This window comes from Pararge aegeria, chromosome 6 (genome assembly GCF_905163445.1).
Source record: "Pararge aegeria chromosome 6, ilParAegt1.1, whole genome shotgun sequence".
NCBI lineage: Eukaryota > Metazoa > Arthropoda > Insecta > Lepidoptera > Nymphalidae > Pararge > Pararge aegeria.
In genome coordinates this window covers 17,246,809-17,269,268 of record NC_053185.1, presented here as the reverse complement: position 1 = coordinate 17,269,268, position 22,460 = coordinate 17,246,809, and the positions used below count along the sequence as shown (strand labels likewise).

General features: G+C 36.3%; 1 protein-coding gene and 1 non-coding gene across 3 annotated transcripts in view; both read right to left on the bottom strand.

The window, feature by feature from the left end:
- LOC120624189 (paxillin) overlaps positions 1–22,460 on the bottom strand; it is a 96,738-nt gene that overhangs the window by 73,123 nt on the left and 1,155 nt on the right. Inside the window, exon 1 of one of the 2 annotated variants that reach the window (XM_039890566.1) lies at positions 13,025–13,538. The exons of the other annotated variant lie outside the window; for it this stretch is intronic. Within the exon in view, the coding sequence (XP_039746500.1) occupies positions 13,025–13,112 (88 nt within the window). The 5' untranslated portion in view covers positions 13,113–13,538. Of the gene's footprint in view, positions 1–13,024; positions 13,539–22,460 lie in introns of those variants that run through there. 2 annotated transcript variants of the gene reach the window in all.
- Positions 672–788, bottom strand: LOC120624824. The gene has a single exon (XR_005658782.1). It is a non-coding gene; the product is annotated as a U5 spliceosomal RNA (small nuclear RNA).

Here is a 22,460-nt window from a genome sequence, read left to right as displayed (position 1 = left end):
CTAGAATATTAATGGGACGGTCGACGTTATATAGGGCCTGCAATGCAAAGTCGACACATCAAACGTGATTAGTTCACGGTCAAATCAATTTAACGATTAATGTTCACTTATTTACTAACTATTATTAAAGGAACCTTTTATTGGATAGATTCTGCACTCTGAAATATAAACTCATGTTATAAACTAAAACGTAGCTGACGACCTCTCTGGCGAAACGGTGAGCGCTGTTATTAATGGTTCGATTCCCGGTAGGAAAATTTGGGAATTTATAATTTCTGAATTTTCTCTGGTCTGGTCTGGTGGCTGGTTACCGCCCTACCGACAAAGATGTGCCGCTAAGCGGTTTAGAGTTCCGGTGCGATGTCGCGTAGAAACCAATTAGGGGTCTGACTACTATACCTACCACCAGGTGAGATTGCAGTCAAGGGCTAACTTGTAGTGAAATAAAAAAAAACTGTAGCAATATTTGCAACCTACAATGCATTAACTTCATGCCTCGACACGTTTAATACTACGTTCCTACCAAGTAAGACCTAACACTAGTGGACAGTGGACACCAGTCAACTAAGTACTAAGACATAGAATTGATGTAGATTGCTCAGACAGACAAGTCAAGCAAGCAAGGGTAGAGTCAAATCAAGATCATGATCCAAATTCCACTGACTTATTAAAGCCTTACCAGAAGTAAGACTTGCAAAAATATTAAAGACTCATTTGAGTGTTCCCCTCCACGGAAATCTTTAGTAAAAGGCGAAAGATTTATACGTTTTGAAGGGAAACCAGAGTTACCGAACTATTCTATAGTCCCGTAGTCATAGGCTGCGAAAAAATCTCCATAGCGCAATACACAAAACGCAATATTGGGAACAACGGCATCTAGTGGTAGTTTTGCCACTTTGAATGTACATCGCGTACATAGATGGCGCTATTAACCAAATCGACTCTGTTAGTAAGTTACTTGTGAAGTCCCATAAGTGCAAGGGTTCCTTGAATGCTCTGCATAAACTGGCCTCATCTATCATAATAGGAATTCATCTATTTTAAGTAGTATGGTATATATTCAAATATTTTATAGCTTCATGAGTAAATACATATTAATTTCGTAAGCGCATGCATATTTTTAGATCGCGAATACTAATCTGTAACTAAACTTAAAGTTTTATGTTTTGACCAAACTAATTGTGTATATTCATAGAATCCTGACAAATTGTTTACTTAGTTTATATAACGGCTGAAAATTGCTCGGCTGATTCTAATGTTCTGCAGCCCCCCTGGTGGTACCTTGAGCCATTGAAGCATATAGAATATCTGCAAAAGTTATATACCTACACGCAATCCAAAAATATCTCTTGGGAATGGTATTAAGCATAAACGAAGAAACCGTCTTTATTCCATCGCAATTTCAAATAAGCAAGTAACATTATCTAAATAGCGCAGGACCATAATGAAATGAGTACACAAAAGGATAAAAACGTAAAACCATCTGCATGGAAGCATTAATGCGTGTTATGTTGTGGTATATGTTAATACAGGTTTAAATATACTTGTATTATGTCACCCGTGCGACCTTGCAAGGGTCACCGTTTATCTCATATCATGTTCAACGTACTGGGCCGTGAGCCGGCTCAATACAAACAGGTTCCCCGTAACTATGTGAATTATATAAATTCTTTTGCGAGCAGATTATTGTGTCAAGGAGGCGCTTCATCTTTTAACACGACATCGTTTTGTTTTTGCAAAACGGTGGGAAGCATTGTCTGCAGTTGTCTTCTATAGCTGAGTTTCTTACAGTTGCGACCAATCAAGACATACCAAGTTTGTACAAATAATACGGAAGGGTCGCGATGGTAAAGGCAACGTGAAACCTGCACAGCTTTTCCATGTCACTTCTTGGATATTAAAAGAAGATCTGGCAAGACACTCCGAAACAGAGAGACTTGACGCAAAATTTATTAGGCTTTATGCCTTTTCTGAAAGGACAGATTTGAACTCAAGTTTAAAAATAGGTTTATGAATAATTGGCTGTTCGAAGGTAATTAAATATTAACGTTTCGCCTTGCATATTCTTCGAAATGGTGATCAATGAACTGAGTAATAATTTTCTTACAAATGGCCTAACCGCAAAACCTTGGGGGAACATTGTATCTCCAATACTCGGCTACGTCGAAACTAAATAAATAAACTGAACAAAATTGAGTATCTAACTGCGATTTTAAAATAACTGCCTCTAATGGAGTTCACGTTTCCGAAATGTTTGTACGAGTGACAGTTTTTACGGGCTTATCATCAAAACGGCTTACCAAATTTTTGATAGACAGTTAAAGGATATACGAAGATTGACTTTTCTCAAGATTGATTGATGCACGTTTTCACTTATAACGAACAAGCCCATGCGTTAACAAATAACGCCTAACCTAAGGAGATTCCTAGGCATACATCATCCGTTCACCAATACTTATCACATAAGCCATTGCCTAAATAAGTAACACCATAAGGAGATTCGATTTAGGTGATGCCCAGATTTAATGAAAACGGGAATTAGTGTTTTAGCCTGGGTTAGTTATCCTAGAAATTTAAAATGGAGTTTACGTTTTGCCAACGACTTAAACTCTTGGAGTTGCCACAGTTGAGCCACTAATGATTGTGCGAAATGGAACTTGGAGTGTTGCAAATAGAAGTTGGATCGTAGGTAAATTCGGAATATAATTATAAGCTTGCTTCCGGAAAGCTTGGTATAGGGTTGAGCTTACTTTCACGCGGTAAATCATAATCGTAAGCTGTTTGCTTACGATTTCAAGTACAACAGTAGCAAGTTTGAATATAAAACGAGAATAAATACGGTTCGAAGAATTCAAGATTATGTACAAAAGTGCGTAAGACGCATATGGAAGTCGGCCTCAAATAGTAATGAATCATACCGTAACAGGCAAACCTTGTGCTACGTTCAATAACAACTTACTTGAAAACATTAAATAAAAGAAAAAAGCATTTAAAAAGACCCTGATGAATGAATGATACGTAGAATAAATGTAGAAATGATAAATCAACGAGAATAAAATTTAGACAATGCTTTTGTAAAATTATGTCAGTTTTATATATAACACAATACTTTTGAAAATTTTGACATTTGGAAGAGATTAGATACTGGTATCAGAAAGCGCGAAAATGGTGTGTAACTATTAACATACTCAACAACTTTTATTACGACAGGATTACGTTTTGCATAATATGGAGTTACTAGCTGTTGCCCGCGACTTCGTCTGCGTTTAATTTTGTTTTTAAAGTATTCAGAATCGCTAAGCCTTAAATGAGTATAGTAGTATATATAACATGTGACTGTCAATTAATTATAGACAGATAATTTGCAATAAAATAAAAGTGCGACTATAATTAAAGATCTATGCTTTCCTATCTCTTAAGTTGGACCAGACTGCTCACGGTGTGCCAATTTAATTTAAAATCGCTTAAGTAGTTTTGGAGTCCATCGCTGACAAACATCGTGACAGGAGATTTATATATATTAAGATAGAGTATTTTAGTTATAGACGGATCTCCCTGGCGGGCGTAGCGGTGAGAGCTATGAATTTAAGTAGGAGGTCCCGGGTTCGATTCTCGGCAGGGGCAATTTGGAAATAATATCTCTGGTAAAAAAAACCTCTCTGGTTCGGTCTGGCTTTGATTGTGGCTAGTTACCACCATACCACCAACGAAGTGCCGCTAAGCAATTTAGTGTTCCGGTGCAATGTCGCATAGAAACCGATTAGGGGTGTGACCACCATACTCCCTAACAGGTTAGACCGCTAGCACTTTAAACTGCATCATCACTTACAACCAGGTAGATGCAGATTGCAGTCAAGGGCTAACTTGTAGTGGAATAAAACAAAAATTGATTACACGAGTTGTATCATTAGCATGTCTTGTTACACCTATATATAATATATAAAATTCTCGGGTCACAATGTCAGTATCCATTCTCCATCGAAATAATTTTTTTATTTTTTACGATTTGGCATCCCAAGATTTTATTAAACGTCCAAATAAGAGCGGACGAAGTCACGGGCAGAACAGCTAGTCATTCACAGAACAGTCTTGTTATATCAGAATGTTGTGTGTGTTCTGTTCATCAGACAGCAAATTGCAGATGTTGTTTGTATTTACAAAACGTATCTAACCAAATTTCAGACAAAATTCCATGCTTCCGGACCCAATTTGCGTTGTCTGTCAATTAGTTATTAAGAAGTATATGTAGAATATACGCATTTAAAAATAAAACAAAGAAACTGACCCCTGTATCGTTTCTAAAGAAAAGTGTCTCAGCAAGTGGGTAAGTATAATGTATGATGATGACCATGATCGCTATAATGATTATGATGGAATACTTGTATTGTCAGTTCCGGTAATCTTAAGTGTACAATTTGTTTAATTTACTACGTCGCTCTAACGACAAATGAGCGATGGAGAACAGGAGCTGTTTTTAATGGAATACATAAAACTACTGTAGTATTGTCGATATTGTTCGTTTATTCATGTCAGCGGTTATAGCCCAGTGGGTAGGACTTCCACTTCACTTTCGTGGAGGGTGAGTTCGAATCCCAACACGCACTTCTAACTAACTAAAAGTGACTTGCGTTTCTAGCAATCAAAATATCTCTTGCTTCGACGGTGAAGGAAAACCTCGTGAGGAAACCACTTCAGCTTTATTCAAATTCTATTTCAAAATTTCTTCATTTATGTAGGCTTATCACAGGCACTTATAAAGCGTTCATAAATATATGTTAACATAATTGTAAGGGGATGGTGATAACTTCGTTCGCCAACTTGAGCCTAAAGCTACGAGGGTTCCAAACGCGCCCTGGTCTAATATATTTTTTTTCAGTTATCACCATCTCACGGTAAATTAATATTAAGCTATGAAGTTAGAGCAAGTCATACCCAAGCTTATTTATCGTTTTATTAATCCTTAAAATTATTATTAATTAGGATTGTAAGCTTACGTTTTATAGAAACTTTGAACTTATTGAGAGACATCTCAAAGATGTCATTCGGTAATTTGTTATAAAATAATATATAATTGTCCTTGAATAAATTAGCAATCTTATGTAGCCTAATAAACTGCACAACAACTTTATTTTAGCTTCTTATATTTATACTGTTACAGTCCATTTTCTTTTTGAATATTTTTATATTTTTATGGACATAAATTAAATTTTCAAATATTTACCGACTATGCACCGTCATTATTTTAACTTCTTTAAATTTATCCTTTATATATATAAGTATGAGATATCATACCTTTTAAAAGTTAGAAGTAAGTGCCGGGGATCGAAATCGGTTATCTCGTAACGGAGACCCTAACTAAGGTTAAAGCTAAAACCGCAAATAGAGTTAACTAATAGTATATAATGAAATGCAATTGAACTGGATCCATAGATACCCACATAACGTTTCTTTCGCAGGAACGTGTTATCCTTACCACCTTAACGGCTAGTATTTTTAACCACCTGCTGTATCAGGAAGACCGTCCTACAAAATTTTAATATGGTTATTCAAGGGTCGAATAAAGAGACCCCGAATGCGGTCAACCCCAATATTTTACGGCGGTGTTTACTTATAAAAGAAACCAAGACTAAGGAACAAAAATTTTTTTTTTTTTATACAACCCCCATCAGTATAGCCTACAATCTTCCTTTTCAATCGGTACCCATATCGAGGGAGTTGTGAAAAAATATATAATCCGCCATCTTGCGGCGGCGCGGCGGCCATATTGGCAATTTTTTTCAAACATAGCTAAGGACACTAATTACACAAACAGACACACGAACAGACATGCACACACACACGCACGCATGCACACGAGGGTTAAAAATCGCATTCACTAACTAATCCTAATGGAACTAAATTAACCTGCCTCATAACAATCGAGGTGACTTCACCTCTCGCCTTATTTGTAGCTCGAGCTAATTAACTTGACATAATATCAAAGAAATCCTTTTGAAACACTACGAATCATGTTTAATAGCAGCATCTAAACTCCATTTTTAATGACTTATTTAAAAAAATTGAACATTCTTTTCATAATTTTTTTAGGGTAAAGTATGTTTTGTAACTTAAAAAAACAAGTGTAATAAAATAAATGATTAAATCCGAACAAAACTTTTTTTATACGTGGGTTTTTATTTTTGTCAATAATCTTATTGTTTACATTCTAAGACAGGTAATTGAAAATAGACTTTACACGCTGGCTTGACTTAGAAACGCTGTCTCGGGCTTTTACGTACCATCCGTCCATCTAACCGTTCCTATTACGTAACCTTTCTGACAGTTGCTGTTGAATCTCCATACGAAATATTCAATACACATACCACAGTCTTTATTACAGTGTACGACGAATGAGATGATTAAGTTGGATCACGAAACACCATTCTTAACAATTTTCGGTTCATTTTGTTATGAGTGGCTGTAACTAGGGATCATAAAAAAAAATTACGGACCATGGACCTGCTGCTGCTTGAAATGAGGATAAACTAAAAATCCAGCCAACGAAACTTTGCATTTATAATATTAGTAGTTATAAGTTTATAACCATGTACCTATTTAATAAAACAAGAAATTTTCTATGAAAAAAAGAAACAAAATCTACTGATAGTTCCAAACATCGGTTCATAAGATTAACGCGATCAAAAATCTCATAAAACTCTTCAGATTTATGATATTAAAGTACATGTATTCTGGAAATAGATTACTAAAATCTAAAACGCGAAGATAAAATTTAGAAACTTAGTCCATCGACTTAACAGACTTAACATCGAGAAACATAAGCAAATTAGTCTGCCAAAAATAAGATGGCTACCATGAACTGGCCAATCGTAAAACGAGTAACGAAACCACGTTCACTGATTAGCTAATGCTAACGAATCCAAATTAACCTGCCCTGCAAACATCACAATGACTTCCATACATTATACCTTGCTATTGAGAGTTGAGACTTGATTAAAAGCATGTATAAAATGTACCATCCCTATGTATTTTGACGATCGACTGGCGCAGTGGGCAGCGACCCTGCTTTCTGAGTCCAGGCCCTGGGTTCCATTCCCACAACTGGACAATTTTTGTGTGATGAACAGCAATATTATTCAGTGTCTGGGTATTTATCTGTATATTATAAGTATTTATGTATATTATTCATAAAAATATTCTTCAGTCATCTTAGTACCTAATGTAACAAGCTACGCTTACTTGGAGGCTAGATCGCGATGTGTGTATGGTCGTAGTATATTTATTTATTTATTATTATATTTCATGGAATATCTGATTCTAGCAGTTAGCATCAAGGTTTGAAAACCGGTACAAAAACAAAAGGGTTTCGACCGGAATCGGTTTCATTGATATCCAATAATAAACAATATAATATTAACCGGCTAACTGCTGCGTCGATGACGTTTTTTAAATATCAGCTGTTAACCTAATAATATCAATCAGTTATTTTTTTTATTATTATTTTATCACACAAAATACTAAAATTAGTATTCTTCGCATCCTGAAACTCACATGAGTTTGTTTATTTTTTTTTTCAGTTAACCGGTAAAATAAAAATACCATATTTTAACCGGCTGTTATCGTTAATTTACCGGTTAATTAAAACCGAACACTGCTAAACATTATCGATTACGGACCGTTAAACCCAGGTTTAATACCAGCAATAACTAAAATAAAGTTGAGGGTATTTTTTTTTAATTTACGTCCATAATAGCGTAATTAGCTACACCAGATTAAAGTTGATTCAAATTATAATTATTTTACCACATGGAGCAATCTGCAAATTATTAAAGTGGTCGTAATTTATTCACATTCCTAACAACGACTAAATCCACTGTGAATCTATAATAATACTTATAATGAATGCAATAGCGTGTCTGTGTGTTTGCTACCTTTAGATCTGACTGAATAGACAGGTTTTTATTCCACTACAAGTTTCACCGGGTGGTAAGAATGCAATTTCACCGGGTGGTAAGTGATGATGCAGTTTAAGATTTTAACCGGCTAACCTGTTAGAGATATAGCAGTTGTATTGAACTCATACCCCAAATCTGTTTTAATGCGGCATCGTCGTATCGGAACGTTGAGTCGCTTGGCGGTACGTCTTTGTCGATAGAGTGGTATTAAGCCTTCCTCGAACTTCCTTGAGACCTCTCACTTATTCTTATAAGCGTCCTACGTCCGGGAGGTCCGTCCGTCCTGACCTCTGTGTCAGGGAGGTCGTCACATAATATTGATGAAATTTGGCACAGAGATACCTTATATTTAGATATGGGAAGGAAAAGCTCATGGCCCTTGACAATTTTGTACCAAAAGTTCACACTTAAACAATAGGTCATACGCAAACACGTACACGTGGAAATTTTACTAAACATAAACTAACATAACAATAATTTAGTCCAGTTGTAAATACTTTTTTTGTAAATTCATGTTTGACTCAGATAATATAAGCCAAGAAAACCTTCAAGTCTATAATCTCTAGATGTTACGGTCGGTAGAAAAAAAATCTCCACGCGGACAAAGTCGGACCACAAAACTAGTAAATAACATAAAACGCTACATAATACCCACATGTGTCTCCGGACACAATTACATCACATCTTAGAAAACATAATATCTATAAATAATCTGGCAACCATCACGTTGTATACAAAAGTGAAGAAGTTCTCTTTATATTTAACGACCTCGCTGGCGCAGTGATAAGCGCTATGGGCTTATAATTGGGAGGTCCCAGGTTCTATCACTAGTCAAGGAGATTTGGTAATTTATAATTTCCGAATTTTCACTGATCTGGTCAGGCAGGCTTCAGTCGTATCTGGTTACCGTGCAGCCAAGCGATTTAGCTTCCCGGTTTCGCGTATTAGAAACCGATAAGGGGTAATCGATTTAATATAACTGCCATACCCCTTAAAGGTTAACCCGCTACTATTACAACTGCATCATACAGGTGAGATTACATTCAAGGCCTAACTTGTAGTGGAATAAAGAAAAATATATCGGACAAAGCTAGACTGCATTAAAGTGAAAAGATAAAGTCAAATATTTCTTTATTCAAATAGGCACATAGACGGCACTTTCGATGTGTTCATTACATACAAAATGTGTACATAGTAGTGAGTAGTGATGGCGATAACTAAATTCGGAAACTTAAAACTAAAACTACGAGGGTTCCAAACTAGCCCTGGTCTAAGAAGAAGCCCACAATAAACTTAGCCGGGTGTTCTTTTTACTAACACCATCTCACGTTGTTAAAATATTTAAGAAACAACCTGGTAGAAGCAGTAATTTATAGCCATGCTTTTTTATCGTTTACGTTAAGCTTTCACCTAATACAAACTTTGAACTTTTTAAGAGACTTCTCCAAGATATCAACCAGTAATTTATTGTAAAATTGTATACAATTTCTTTTAAATGAATTACTTATTATATGTAGTCAAGATATCGACAAGTAATTTAATGTAAAATTATTTACAATTTCTTTTAAATGAATTACTTATTATACGAAGTCTCTTATATTGCACTGCAAGTTTATTTTTGCGTTTTAATGTCTCAAAATATTGAAGTCACATTTTCTCTTAAATTAAGATATATTTTTGTGAACATATATTAAATTTTCAAATGTGTATTGGCTACTGACTGTCACTATTTTAATTCACACTGATTGCAAATGATGATTGATGATGCCTAAGGTCGAGCGTAAATGCCTAGGAGTTGCCTGTTTACTCCTAATATGATAAAACCTGTTTTCTTGAACAGAAGATAAATGAATGATGAACATTCTAGAATTCCATGGTGGTCTGGCGAGTCAACAAGTGTAGTCCATTTCACATTCGTAGATATTGCGGTGGTTATGATAACTAATAATATAGGACTAAAGGCTAAGGTAGAGCGATCTGTAAGATGGCTTTACTCTTTAATTTAAGGTATTAGAGTACCAAAGGAGTTGATTAAAACGGAAGCCGGAAACGCATTCCACACTCCATCTTTGCATTAGAAACAAGAAAGCTTTGTACGTGACTACGGGACTCCTTCGAGTATAAGTATTCTTGTTTTATAGTTATAAACTCTGTTTACTGTAGTTAGGTACCTACCAGTAAGATACTTCGTTTTTTTCTTCGTTTATTTAATCTCACTTCTGAATAATCTAAACACTTATGTTATCAATTAAAATAGTTTTTGATGCTCTCATCGTTCTTAGTACGAGCCCATGGGATATAAATGGTCATGGTGCAGAGTATTGCGAAAAGCGCCTTTGAATAGTTTTACGGAACTAGAATAGTTCTTTAGCAGACGTTGTCTAATATATGAAATATCAATAGACAAGCAACCTTGTCTTACAATTTTGCATACAATGTTGCTATAAATAAAAAGACAAATCTCTGCAATTAAGTTTATAATATAACACAAATAATTACTATGTGATGTGTCTGACTTACGCTTGTAGTAAAAATATCGATTTATACAGGTAGATATCTTTTTTGGATATACGATATTTTTTGGGCGATATTTATTCTTACGATACATTGACATAATATTGATATGAATAATCAGGTATCGAATACGATTTAATACAATGCACTGACTTGATAAAGAACAATGATGTTTTAGAAATTTTCAATCATAATGATGTTTCTTTTTTTATTCGATATTATTAATTTCTTTTAACAACAATATTTTTTGGCACTTCCTGCATCTTTAAATTAAGCGTAATATTCTTTAACTTCATTTCAGTGTTCCTACTTTTTATTTTTAAAGTTACGATACAAAGTAGCAAACTATTTCTTCAGAGTTCACTGAAGTGAATAAAATAAATAAATACAAGACTGCACTATATTCTATTCACCGCTCCCGAAGCATTCTCTCTTCCGCAAATAAAAATAAACGAACCGGACGAATGATTAGATGAAACAGTAAGTGAATGGATTCATTTGTAAGTAAAACACGAGCGCGCGCTCTATGCACTTCACGATACGAGAGTAAATAAACACTTGAACAATAACACAAAGATAGGTACCTACTTTATATTAGAAAAAACTCTCTGGTGCAGTGGTAAGGTAAGGTTTTGGTTCGATTCCCAGAAAGAACAATTTGGGAGTTTAAAATTTTTGAAATTTCTCTGATCTGGTCTGGTTAGAGGCTTTGCACGTGGCTGGTTACCACCATACTGACACGATGTACCGCAACGCTAAATTCGTCGAAACCAATTAAGCGTTTCAGTACGTTGCACGATGTCGCGTATGAACCGATTATATGGGGTATGGGTTTAATATAACTGCCATACCCCCTAACAGGTTAGCCCGATACAATTTTAGACTGCGTCCAGTGGCGTGCATAGTGGGTATGCACAGGGTATGCAGATGATATAAAATGAAGAAAATCTCCAGTACGAGTTAAAAAAAAACTTAAGTATAGGCATTGTAAGAGTATTAAAAAGCCTACCCTTAAGTATTTATATTTAGCTTATAGAGTACTGGAGATTTACTTAATTTTATATCATCTGCCTACCCCGTATACCCTCTACGCCACTCGGCTTAACACCTGCGCCTAAGGTTGAGAGATACAGGGAATTTGCATCCCCTGCAGAGTGTTGCTCTTTTTATAGGCTATGGCACAGTGGCATGCACAGGCTTTTTGACCAGGGTATGCATAAAGAAGAAAGATGCTATAGAATGGCAAAATCTTTCGCATTTATGAGCTATGCAAAATTTTTAGGTCGGGCATTGCTTTTGTGCATGAATTAAGTGCACGCTACTGACTGCATCATCAGTGACACGAGAATACAGTCAAAGGCTAACTTGTAGTGGAATAAAAAAAAACGTGAATCATCATCGACAGCCTATTTGTCCCACAGCTGGGCACAGGTTCTCTTTCATATTATCAGCTGCTGCTTTAAGAGTTAGTCAAACGAATACTACAGTGCAACATACTGGGTTACATAAAATTCATAATTCGTTTAAGGAAATTGCATACAATTCCACAATAAACTACCAATTGACATCTTGGAGATGTCTCTTAAAAAGTTCAAAGTTTGTATTAAACGTAAGCTTATAGAAAGTCCTATTATAGTATAAAGGTAAAACGTAATCGATTAAAAAGCTTGGGTGTAAATTATTGCTCTAACCAGGTTGCTCTTCTAATAACTTAAAATCACATTGTGAGATGGTGATAATAAAAAAAAAACACCCGGCTAAGTTTGTTGTGGGCTTCTTCTTAGACCAGGACGCATTTGGAACCCTCGTAGCTTTAATTTTAAGTTTACGAATGTGGTTATCGCCATCATCTCACTACCGTGTAATTCTTATGTACGCATCAAAAGTGCCACCTATGGGCCGGGCCTACTTGAATAAAGATATTTTTGACTTTGACTTTGACTATCACATGTCAGTTATACCATCCCGGAGTGACGATATGTGTCTTAGGGATACACCATTGGTAAAAACAAAAAATTTCGGACTCGGCAGTACCGAATTGGGCATAAAAGTCTAGGACCTAGAGATCCGTTTTCCAATATGGTAACCACTACACCAATGAGCCAGTTAGAAATTTATAAATATAATAATATGTTATTTTTTAAATGTACTACTTTAAAACATAATCTGACAACTTAAACCGAGTCCTGAAATTTGAAAGGGGCTTTAACTAATGGAAGTTGAAAAATCACCAATTTTCACAAACGCTGTTAGTATGAATTTTTATCACAGAAAATCTATCCGAAAACACAATTTATTTTGATATTTTTGCCACCTTTAGTAGTTCTTAAAATAATCTGCGTTTACGGACGGGCGGAAAAATTCACATCATATGGCATCATTTTTAACATTTCGATACGGAGCCCTGATGACTAGATAGATATACTACACAAATTAACGCAGATAGCAAATTAAACTTCTAAAAATAACAAATTAACGTTCAAATAAACACTTGCTTGTAACTATTAATAACGGAAGATTTTTAATTCATTAAAAAGGATTATAATATCAGTACTCACAGCCCGGCGAGATTCCGTTCTCCTTCATAGCGCAGCGAAAAGGGTAATAGGTGCCTGGCAGCACCTTGCCGTACATTGTCCGATCCATGTTGGGCCAATCACGAGGCGGTTTTGTGAATTAATACACCCACGAGAACAACACTGCGGTTAGCGCACCATAATCACAGCCTACACACCATCCGAGTAAACAAAACAAATCTGCATTTACTAATTATCACTAACACCTGCCGCTTCCTGACTCCCTAGTACATACTGATAAGCCCGAAGTTTTGTGTAGCTGAAGGACGTTAAACTGGTGTGGGCATTACTGACGCCATTATCAGCGATAACTGATAAGGTTATTCATATCGATACTTATATCGATGTTTAAGTCGTACGTGATAAGCCAATGTCAGGAGTGCGAGGTCGCGAGGCGCTAGGTGTGCGACTCAACGAGGAGAGTATTCGTCAACGCGTCCCAGTCACAACTAAAGTTGTAGACACGTAGAGCGCAGCGTACCGGCGCCTGCGCATGTTCCTCCAGCCGGCATGGCTGGAGTATTTATACGAAATTATGAACACAAATCAATAAATTCATAATATATGCCCTATTCAAAATCAAGGGTCGATTTATCGCGTGGTTATTTCGAAAGGCGATCACACATTCATATCAGCATGCTCCGTACGCGCCGTATTTGTTATGCGTAAGCGGCTAAACGTAGTCAGTACTAAACAGCTGGTTTTGGAAATATATCTTATTTGCGGATTCTGTGAGTTTGCCCAAACTAACCAATTCGAGAAAAAAAACACTTAAAACACCTAAAGACACACCACGTTAAAGCTAAAAATCTGCAGTTACATGGACATTTTAGGTACGCTAAACCGATAAATAATTGTACATAAAAACAATCTTGTTATTCTGGTTTATTGTTTATACGAATAAATAAGAGCACAAGAATTTGAAAAACAAATTGATAAAACTGAAATGTAATAAAACTTTAATGTTACAAAAAGCCCTACTTGTCTTAAAAAATTTAATATCTGTTCTGAATACGATTGACACCATTCTCATCATTTACAAGGCTCGTGCGCGGTGCGGATAAATCTGCAACCAGCTTATAATAATAAAATAAACAAAATAAGTCCATAACTTCCACGGTTAAACATTTTATATCCAAACTCTCGCTAATGAATTCTTTTAACGCCACATTTTATATGAAAACGTTATGGTCGTAATTAAATTAGTTTCAGTGGAAATTATAAGGGCCCCCGCAAACTCTACATCAACTTGCGATTACAATCAAGACAAATTTGTCGGGCATGGCATTCTTGCTAGGAAGCAAGAATGTTAAAATCTGGCTAGTGACTTGCTGTCTTTTTGTTAACCTCTTCTGACAGGTTACGAACCCCTCTTCTAAATTTAAATAACATGATTTAGATAGCTGATGATGATGTCTTTGCACGAAAAACAAATATTTATTAATACGCTTGCTCTTTTCTCCTTTTGTGAGTTTTGTCTACATCAATAAAGTGCGTAAAGCTTCCGTTTAAAAATAAATGCAAACAAAGGCATAGTAATTTAGCTATTACCATTGACATTAAAAGGTGATCTGTAATATACCAAGTAGATTATGCTGAAGAGTTTTTTTTTTTATATATATATGTTTGGATTTTTGCGTTACATACCCTATGTTTTAAGTAGGCTAAAAACGATAACCTCACTGTACGATATATAAGATTGAGTACAGGAGATGAGCGGGCACAGATATTAAGATAAGAACAGTATAAAGTCAGCGGCGGCTTTAAGAGGTAATTAACGTCGTTTATGAGAAGTCATTTAGGCGCGCAATAGATCAAAGTGTCGTGGCTCTTCTCTGCATCTAATGAGCATGGTGAGATCGAGGGAATGCGACGGCGGATAGAGTGACACGCGGAAGCTTTATGACTAGTGCGCGTCGTATCGCCGGATGCGTGTGACACGGTAGGATTTGGAAAGAACCGTGAAATTAACAGCCTTACTGAATGAAAGAATACTCGGCTAGGCATGTTGAGGACGTTTTCTTAGATTAGAGCTTGGAACCCTCGTAAACTTTTAACCATATATAGAAGTATAACTATCACCGGACATTAATGAATAAATACATGGTACGCTTTGTAAATTCCCTCAGATCGGAGCGGACTGAGACGGTTTGTCAAGCGAGTCTCAACACCCAATTGACACCCACGACTATTCTCCCGAGACTAAAGGGCCTAAGAAACTAACGCTTTGTATACGTCCTTGTCATTCGAAGTAGCCTTAACGGTGAAGGAAAACATCGTGAGGAAACCTGCATGCCTGAGTGTTCTGTATAATATTATCAAAGGCATGTGAACGCAAGGACGACCAAAATTCATCTTCTTAGATTAGATTCTGAGAGGAGACCCGTGCCCGCTAGTTGGTTGATAATGACGATATTTTGAACATTAAACAGAAATCGCAATGAAAGGAAGTTAAATCATGGAACGCATCACTTATTTAAAAATCTGCATAGGACAAGGTCCGAGGGTTAGGTCAGGTATCGGTCTAAATCCTACCGCGGAATAATCAGACTTTCGCATGCAAACGCATCAACATTGCTAAATTACTAGTAACCGTGTTGATCTTTCGGCATCCTGTAAGCGAGACAAATAGAATTACGTCCATGTCAAAATTACAACATCGACCGGATTCTAAAGCTTAAGAACTTGCAGGAACATCCGAACGAGAATTTACGGCTAGGGAATTTGTGATTAAGTGCTTCGCCGTGCCTTCTGTTGGTCGAGACGCAGAGCACAATTTTTAAAATACCTTTCAAGATCGATTGCTTTATAGGCTGATTGGCTGAAACCAGACGCCTTTGATCATTGGTTTACTCTGACAAGCAGTTTTTATAAATGTTTTATTGATACCTTTTAACATACCTTGTATGTACATTTTTAATAACATGACAAGGAACTATACTAAAATTAGGCCTATAATAATAACCTTCATCGAGCTAAGAATAATCTGAGCTCTTAAGTTTGGTATTACGATTGTGTCTCACTGGTCGTTCAAGGACATCATGTTTAAGCCATCCCGACCATTTTCACTTTACAATGCGTTAGTTAAGCTTGCCATCTCACATTGAATATCTTCTAGAGCATTCAGTTTCTCCTGAAGGTCGATGTGACAACCCACCAACCTATAGGACATTAACTCTGTAGATTATTGTTGTATTTAATAAACGCAAAAGCGAGCATCAGAACGCATAATCAAGTGTAAGAAAGTCTTCTTAGTTAATATCTGAAATAATTGCATTATTTATCTTGCTAGCTATCTAAAGTCCTTTCAAAACGGGAATTTAATGAGCATACATATAATAAAAGCTAAAATAAACAAGTTCAGCAGCAACATAAACCCATAAAGAGTAACACTTTCACGCAACAAAATTCAGAGAGCGCGTAACTCTGGTGGAAAACAAGTAAAACAACAGATAGAGTATTTACGGCGAGGCCATTTTACGAGTACCATTGTTCGAGGTACGAGGGCTCTAATAAGGAAGGCAATATTTGCTCTGGACCCGCTAACGCAACCCACAACCCACTTACTCGTACCTATGTGGCAAATGGTTAAATTGCTACGTGGAAATTGCAGACGTGTATGCAATTTTTATATCTCATTTTTAACAGAGAATATTATACTTCTATTTTGTTTTACAGCTCTCGCATTATTCAGGGCACCAACAGTGATTTACCACTTTCTTTCTATTCTCAATATGTTCAAAGTTTTTCCTCAGTTTGATGTTAGGTACTCCAAGGTTCCTCGGGTCTCCTGACTTAACAACACAATCATCATCTTTATCACTATCACCCTACAAGTGTCTTAACAGCTCAGCATAGGCTTACTGGTGGAAGTGAGATTTTTACACGACTTTAATGATCTACTATCACTAAATTGTAAACAGAACCCAACAATTTAACGTAATCTGACAGGTTATTCCTTGACTCGGACTAATGCTTCGAATCCTTTGAAAAAACTTTCACTCAATTTTTCTTTAGATGATCGAATTAAATACAGGACCTTATTAATTTTTTTTTTATACTCTTTATTTGTACACCACATCATTCAGAAAAACAAAAAAAAAACTCTTAACGAATGTAGTAGGATAACTCAAAAACGAAAAGGTGGGGTACACGGTTTAAAACATATTCATACGAATAACTACATCCTAATACATAAACCAGACTACACAAATACAACAATATAATTGAAAAATATAAAAAAATATATGTATACTAATTCATATTTTAACATGCCATAAATACTTAAATATAAGTTAAAATAAATAATAGTCGTCTTTATTGAGCGAGAATAGGACCCCTCGAAAGTTGTAGACCTACAAAGCAGTAACTTGACGGAAATACTTACAAAGGAAACTGAAATTAACTTCGGACATTTATTATTGAGATAGCAAAGGCACTAACTAACTAACAACTGCACTACTTTAAGGTCTGTCTAATTGGACAGTGTGACACGTTCAGAGGTTTTTCCGATGCTTCCTTTAGAAGTACTCGTATGTCGAAAGTTCCCTTTTTCGTGGAACGAACTGAGCTAGGTTAACAAGCAAAGGTGTACACTTGACATGTTCCTATTTCGTCGTCTGAAGCCTTATCAAACTCCTAGTGTTACTCCAAAGTGGATCTGACCGCTCAGATACTCCGGCTCGATCGAATCGACTACTATCAAGTATTTATATCGACGCAAGTTCATAGTAATATTTTCAAACCCCAAAGCCGTATGTACTATGTTTTCAAATTGGAGTAATCGTTTGCTTCCAACAAACACGACACACCACATCGCCTCTCCCTTCTTGCTGAATACACGAACCATACCAAAAACTTTGTTTTGACAACCGCTCCCCTAACGTTATGACCCTACTAAAAGTTACATAAATTAATGCCCGCCATTAGACTAAGCAAATAAGTATATAATAAATATACTTATGTATAAAATACATATTGTCGTAGATACGTATTTTAATCAGACTTCCTCGGAAAAAGAGGAAGTTATTAAAACTCGTCATATAAAGATGGATTTTCAAAATTATTTTTAGTTTCAATGGGGTTTATTCCGAATGGTCCCATTTTTTCCCCATTATTTATTAGGTTCTGGCTTTTATTATTTGCTTTAAATCTCTCCAATGTCAAGGGCCACTATAAACATTAGTGTTTATTTGTCTACTTCTAGTCTTGTAATAATATCAAGAACACTGAAAATGTAAATGACCTCATTTGGTCAATGCTTTAAGTTAGTTTCAGTAAATGATTTTTTGTTATAGATCATCCCGAAAAATATCGGTTCCTCTACTAAACAATGTCCTACTTGTGTTTTAAAAATGGAATTGGAATTATTTAACTTAAAAAAAAAAGGCTGCGCCAAAACTGTTTTAATTTTATTATAGAATGTAACGTATGTACACGTTCCATTCTACTATTAAATTTATTTTAAACCTTGCATTAAAACTGTTTTAATTTTATTATAGAATGTAACGTATGTACACGTTCCATTCTACTATTAAATTTATTTTAAACCTTGCATTATAAATGTGCTGAATAAATTGAAAAGCATAAAAATCAAATAAAATAATCCTCAGAATATTGGCGTACATTGCTAACAAGCTGCAAGTCTTACAGTTCATTGATGCGATCAACACCCGGTCTAGACTTCAGCTAGTCTTTGAATCCGTGCCAATAATTACCGAAATCAACGACCAATGGTAAAAACAACTCCGAAGTCACTAACGATCATATTGCAGAGCTTTCAACATTCAGTTTTATAACTTGTAATCAGTCCACAAAACTACTTATGGCATAGTTAAATACTTTCTCCTTGGAGGTTAATTTCGTCCCTGAAAATGCGATATTGTTCATGGAACCAATCAGTCTTTTATTTATTAAACTTTTTTAGCCTTTGGCTATCCTTGGATTCCTGAATATTTTGAAAATAGCGATAGTAATTATCTATTTAAAATATTCACTAACTAATGCGAAAGTGCGTTTGTTTATTTGTTTGTTCTTCCTTCACGGCCTACCTAAGTACCCAATTTGATTGTTGGCATACAGTTAGTCGGAAGGATGGAGATTAACAAAGTCCACTTTTTAACTCAGAAAAACAAGACCCCACGATATTAACGAACTAACTGTTATAAACGCAGATGAAGAACACGGGTAATAGATAATAATTGTTAAACAAAACCTTTATTATTATTATACTTAATTCTGCTTTTGGCCATCCCTAGATTCCTGAATATTTTGAGGATGACGAAAATAATTAAAAAAAATATATGTAAAATATACACTATCAAAGCCACACTAATATATAACAGAAACTATAAAACTAAAAGTCGGTGTAGACTGTGATTACAGATGTTTACTGAATTCCAATAATGGGATATCGCTATGGTGTTCAGATACCAAAAAGCACGTCGTTTGGTAGTCGGCACGCGTCGTACTGATGGAAGTTGAGAATGAAACACGCAAGACAGCGAAAAATTGCCTGTGACGTGCTGTGACGCAACTGTTTACGGGCCATGTTAACCATATAGCTATACAACTAGCGTCTAAGTTAAATAAAGATTCTCCTTTTTATTTGCAACGGAAATCCTCATGGACCTACCTCTAGCTACGTAAGGAGTGGGGTTATTATTTGTATCTTTTATTTCACTCCAAGTCAGCCAACCCCACCTGCTGGTAGGCAAATATGCAATCTGATATGGTAACGGGCTGTCATTTTAACCTTAACATGACATCCATTCCATACCTATGGAAGTTATATTAAGCCCATAGACCTAATTCGGTTTCTACCGACGCAAAATCGCTTGGCAGCACAACTTTGTCAGTAGGGTGGTAACAAGACACGGCCTAAGCCTCCTACCACACCAGGCCAGAGAAAAGAATTATACAATTTGCTTAAAAAACAAAGGTGGTGACAACATTTTGTGTTCTGATCCCCAGAACAGCGTCCTCCTACTATATACTGCGATCAGCAATCCCGGCCTGGTCTGCCCAGCCTTGTGATTATAGGCAAACCTTCCCGTTTAGGTAGTCAGTGAACTTTCAAATGTTATTGAGTACTTGCGTACTGCCTTTTCTGGTTGAACCACTGCAAATCCACTGCACTGCACTGTTCGAACACCGAGCTACAACTGAGAATTTCTAAACAGGAAAGCCCAATAACTTTTAACTTTTTGACCCGATTGCCAGAATCAAATCCAGGATCACAGAATCAATTCGAGAGCAACGAGATAGAAGATGGAGGCTCGTCCTCTATAGGCAATAGCGGAAAAGTTGCCAGTAAATAGGAGTGTCCCGATATTTCAACACCGTCGCTAACGAAGCATGGCGGCGGATAATCAAGCTAATTGCGAGGGACGGGGGCCAACGAATTAGCCATTAGCATGCATTCACCGACTTATTAACAGACTGTGGAATGTAGGGTGGTTATTAGATTACATTAATGGTTATGGCAACTGCCTCGTTGGTCTATATATCCCTTTACAAGGGATAAAATTAATGTGTCCACCTGCCAAAGGCAGGGAATTGAACACAGGGCGGCATGTTGTCGGTCGTGCTCCTTGCATGCCCTGTGGAAGTGTTGCACTGTGTATAGACGCTGTGATGATTAAACTAAACATCGGGTGGGCCAACTGCTTGGTCTGACAATTATCAACATAAACAAAAATGAGCTCAGACACGAAAAGCCCTATGAGCCCTTCCTTTAAAGGAAGGGATAAGATATTTAAACCCCACGCTACGACCCTTCGAATCCAAACAATCTTAATAATTGCACAGGCGGGCGTTGCGACGCGGTGCGGTTAATCAGTATATTGTGTAGAATAGCGAAAGAAGGTTGTTCTTTGAAACTAATCAGAAGTTGTATGTCTGTATAAGAAGTTGTATATACCTATTTAGTTTCAACGATGAAATCGGGCGTAGGAGTACCTGCATAACTATCGATTAGATAAATAAGGACCTACTTACTAAATAATGGCAAAGATCAATTTAATCATGATACCTCCAAGTCATGCTTGTTCTATCCACGATTGCATAAATAGTTTTTTATCGTGACGTTGACTTTAAAAAATCTTTTTTAGTTTCAAAATTGTTATCTGTGCCATTCAAGTAGATGGTGGACAGACTGTAATCAAGTGAGCTCCATTTTCTCGTCCTATTTCTAAGAGTTAAGACGAGAAAATGCGTAGACTTATGTCTTATATCATCTCGTGGGACAGGCTAACTCTTAAGGTTCTTTCATAATGGCGACATATTGCCAGCGCGGCAGAGGAAACTGCAGCTGTCGCAGTATAGTTTTCTCCGCCGTAGGCAATGGGCTACCCGTGTAAAAGAACACTAAGAGGTAGCATGACCCATTGATGTTACCGCTAGAATTAACATTCTCATTGTGGGTGACCCGTGCCCACTAGATGATATAAGACATTCATTAAATAATAAACATCGAACCAATTTAACCTGGTCTACCCATGTTAGGCATATTTGACTAATGAATTGTTCAGTAAGACTAGTCTGCGTAAATCGAGCAAATTATTTACTCGTATCTTTTCTAGGACGAGTACACCTAACTTTCTCGTGGTTCACATGCTAGCCTTTCAGTTACCAATACAAGTAAGTACTTTTTAATACTTGTATGTTGTCTGGTATCTCGAAGATGTCGGAAAGCGTTTTATCTGAAGGTGTTTTGTGTATAAAAAAAACGTAAATCATTCTATACGTTTCAGCTTAAGTCAAAGCACACCTATAAATCTTAGCCTAAGGTTTCCAAGTTAAGTATTTTATGTCCTTGGACTAGGTTAGGCCTAATGGGCTTTTTATAAGATTGCTGGGTGGGCCGAGTGACCTCGATTGTGCCATGGTCATTAATCATGCCATCAGACGATCAAAATCAGAAAATATGCAATGGCGACGACGCTGTGCGCAAAGATAACGTCGTAAATATTTTAATGAACATCATAAAAATAAGAAAACGGCAAAATGTCAACCAATAATGTTTTGTAGCAAAAGACAGACTGTTTTGTATCATTTATTAACGTCCAGCTAAAAGGCTACATCATCGCTTACTACCAAGTGAGATTGCTAACTTGTAGCAAAATAAAGATAACAAATCTTGTAATAGACCTAAAATTACAGATCTAAACAAAGAGTTGTCCTTTTCATTCAGTCATTTTAGTATTGATTTAAGATTTGTGAATCACACAATTACTAACAGTCAGCTAGATCACAATAGATTGTAACCAGTCAAAGTGACACCCGGGAACAGGCCAAACTGAGCCGCAAGCAGAACAATAAACTACAAGCAGTGGCATGCACTTTTTACATGCACAGAAGCAGTGCCTACCTTAGAAAAATAAGATAATATATAAATATATTGACAATAGTCGTTGAG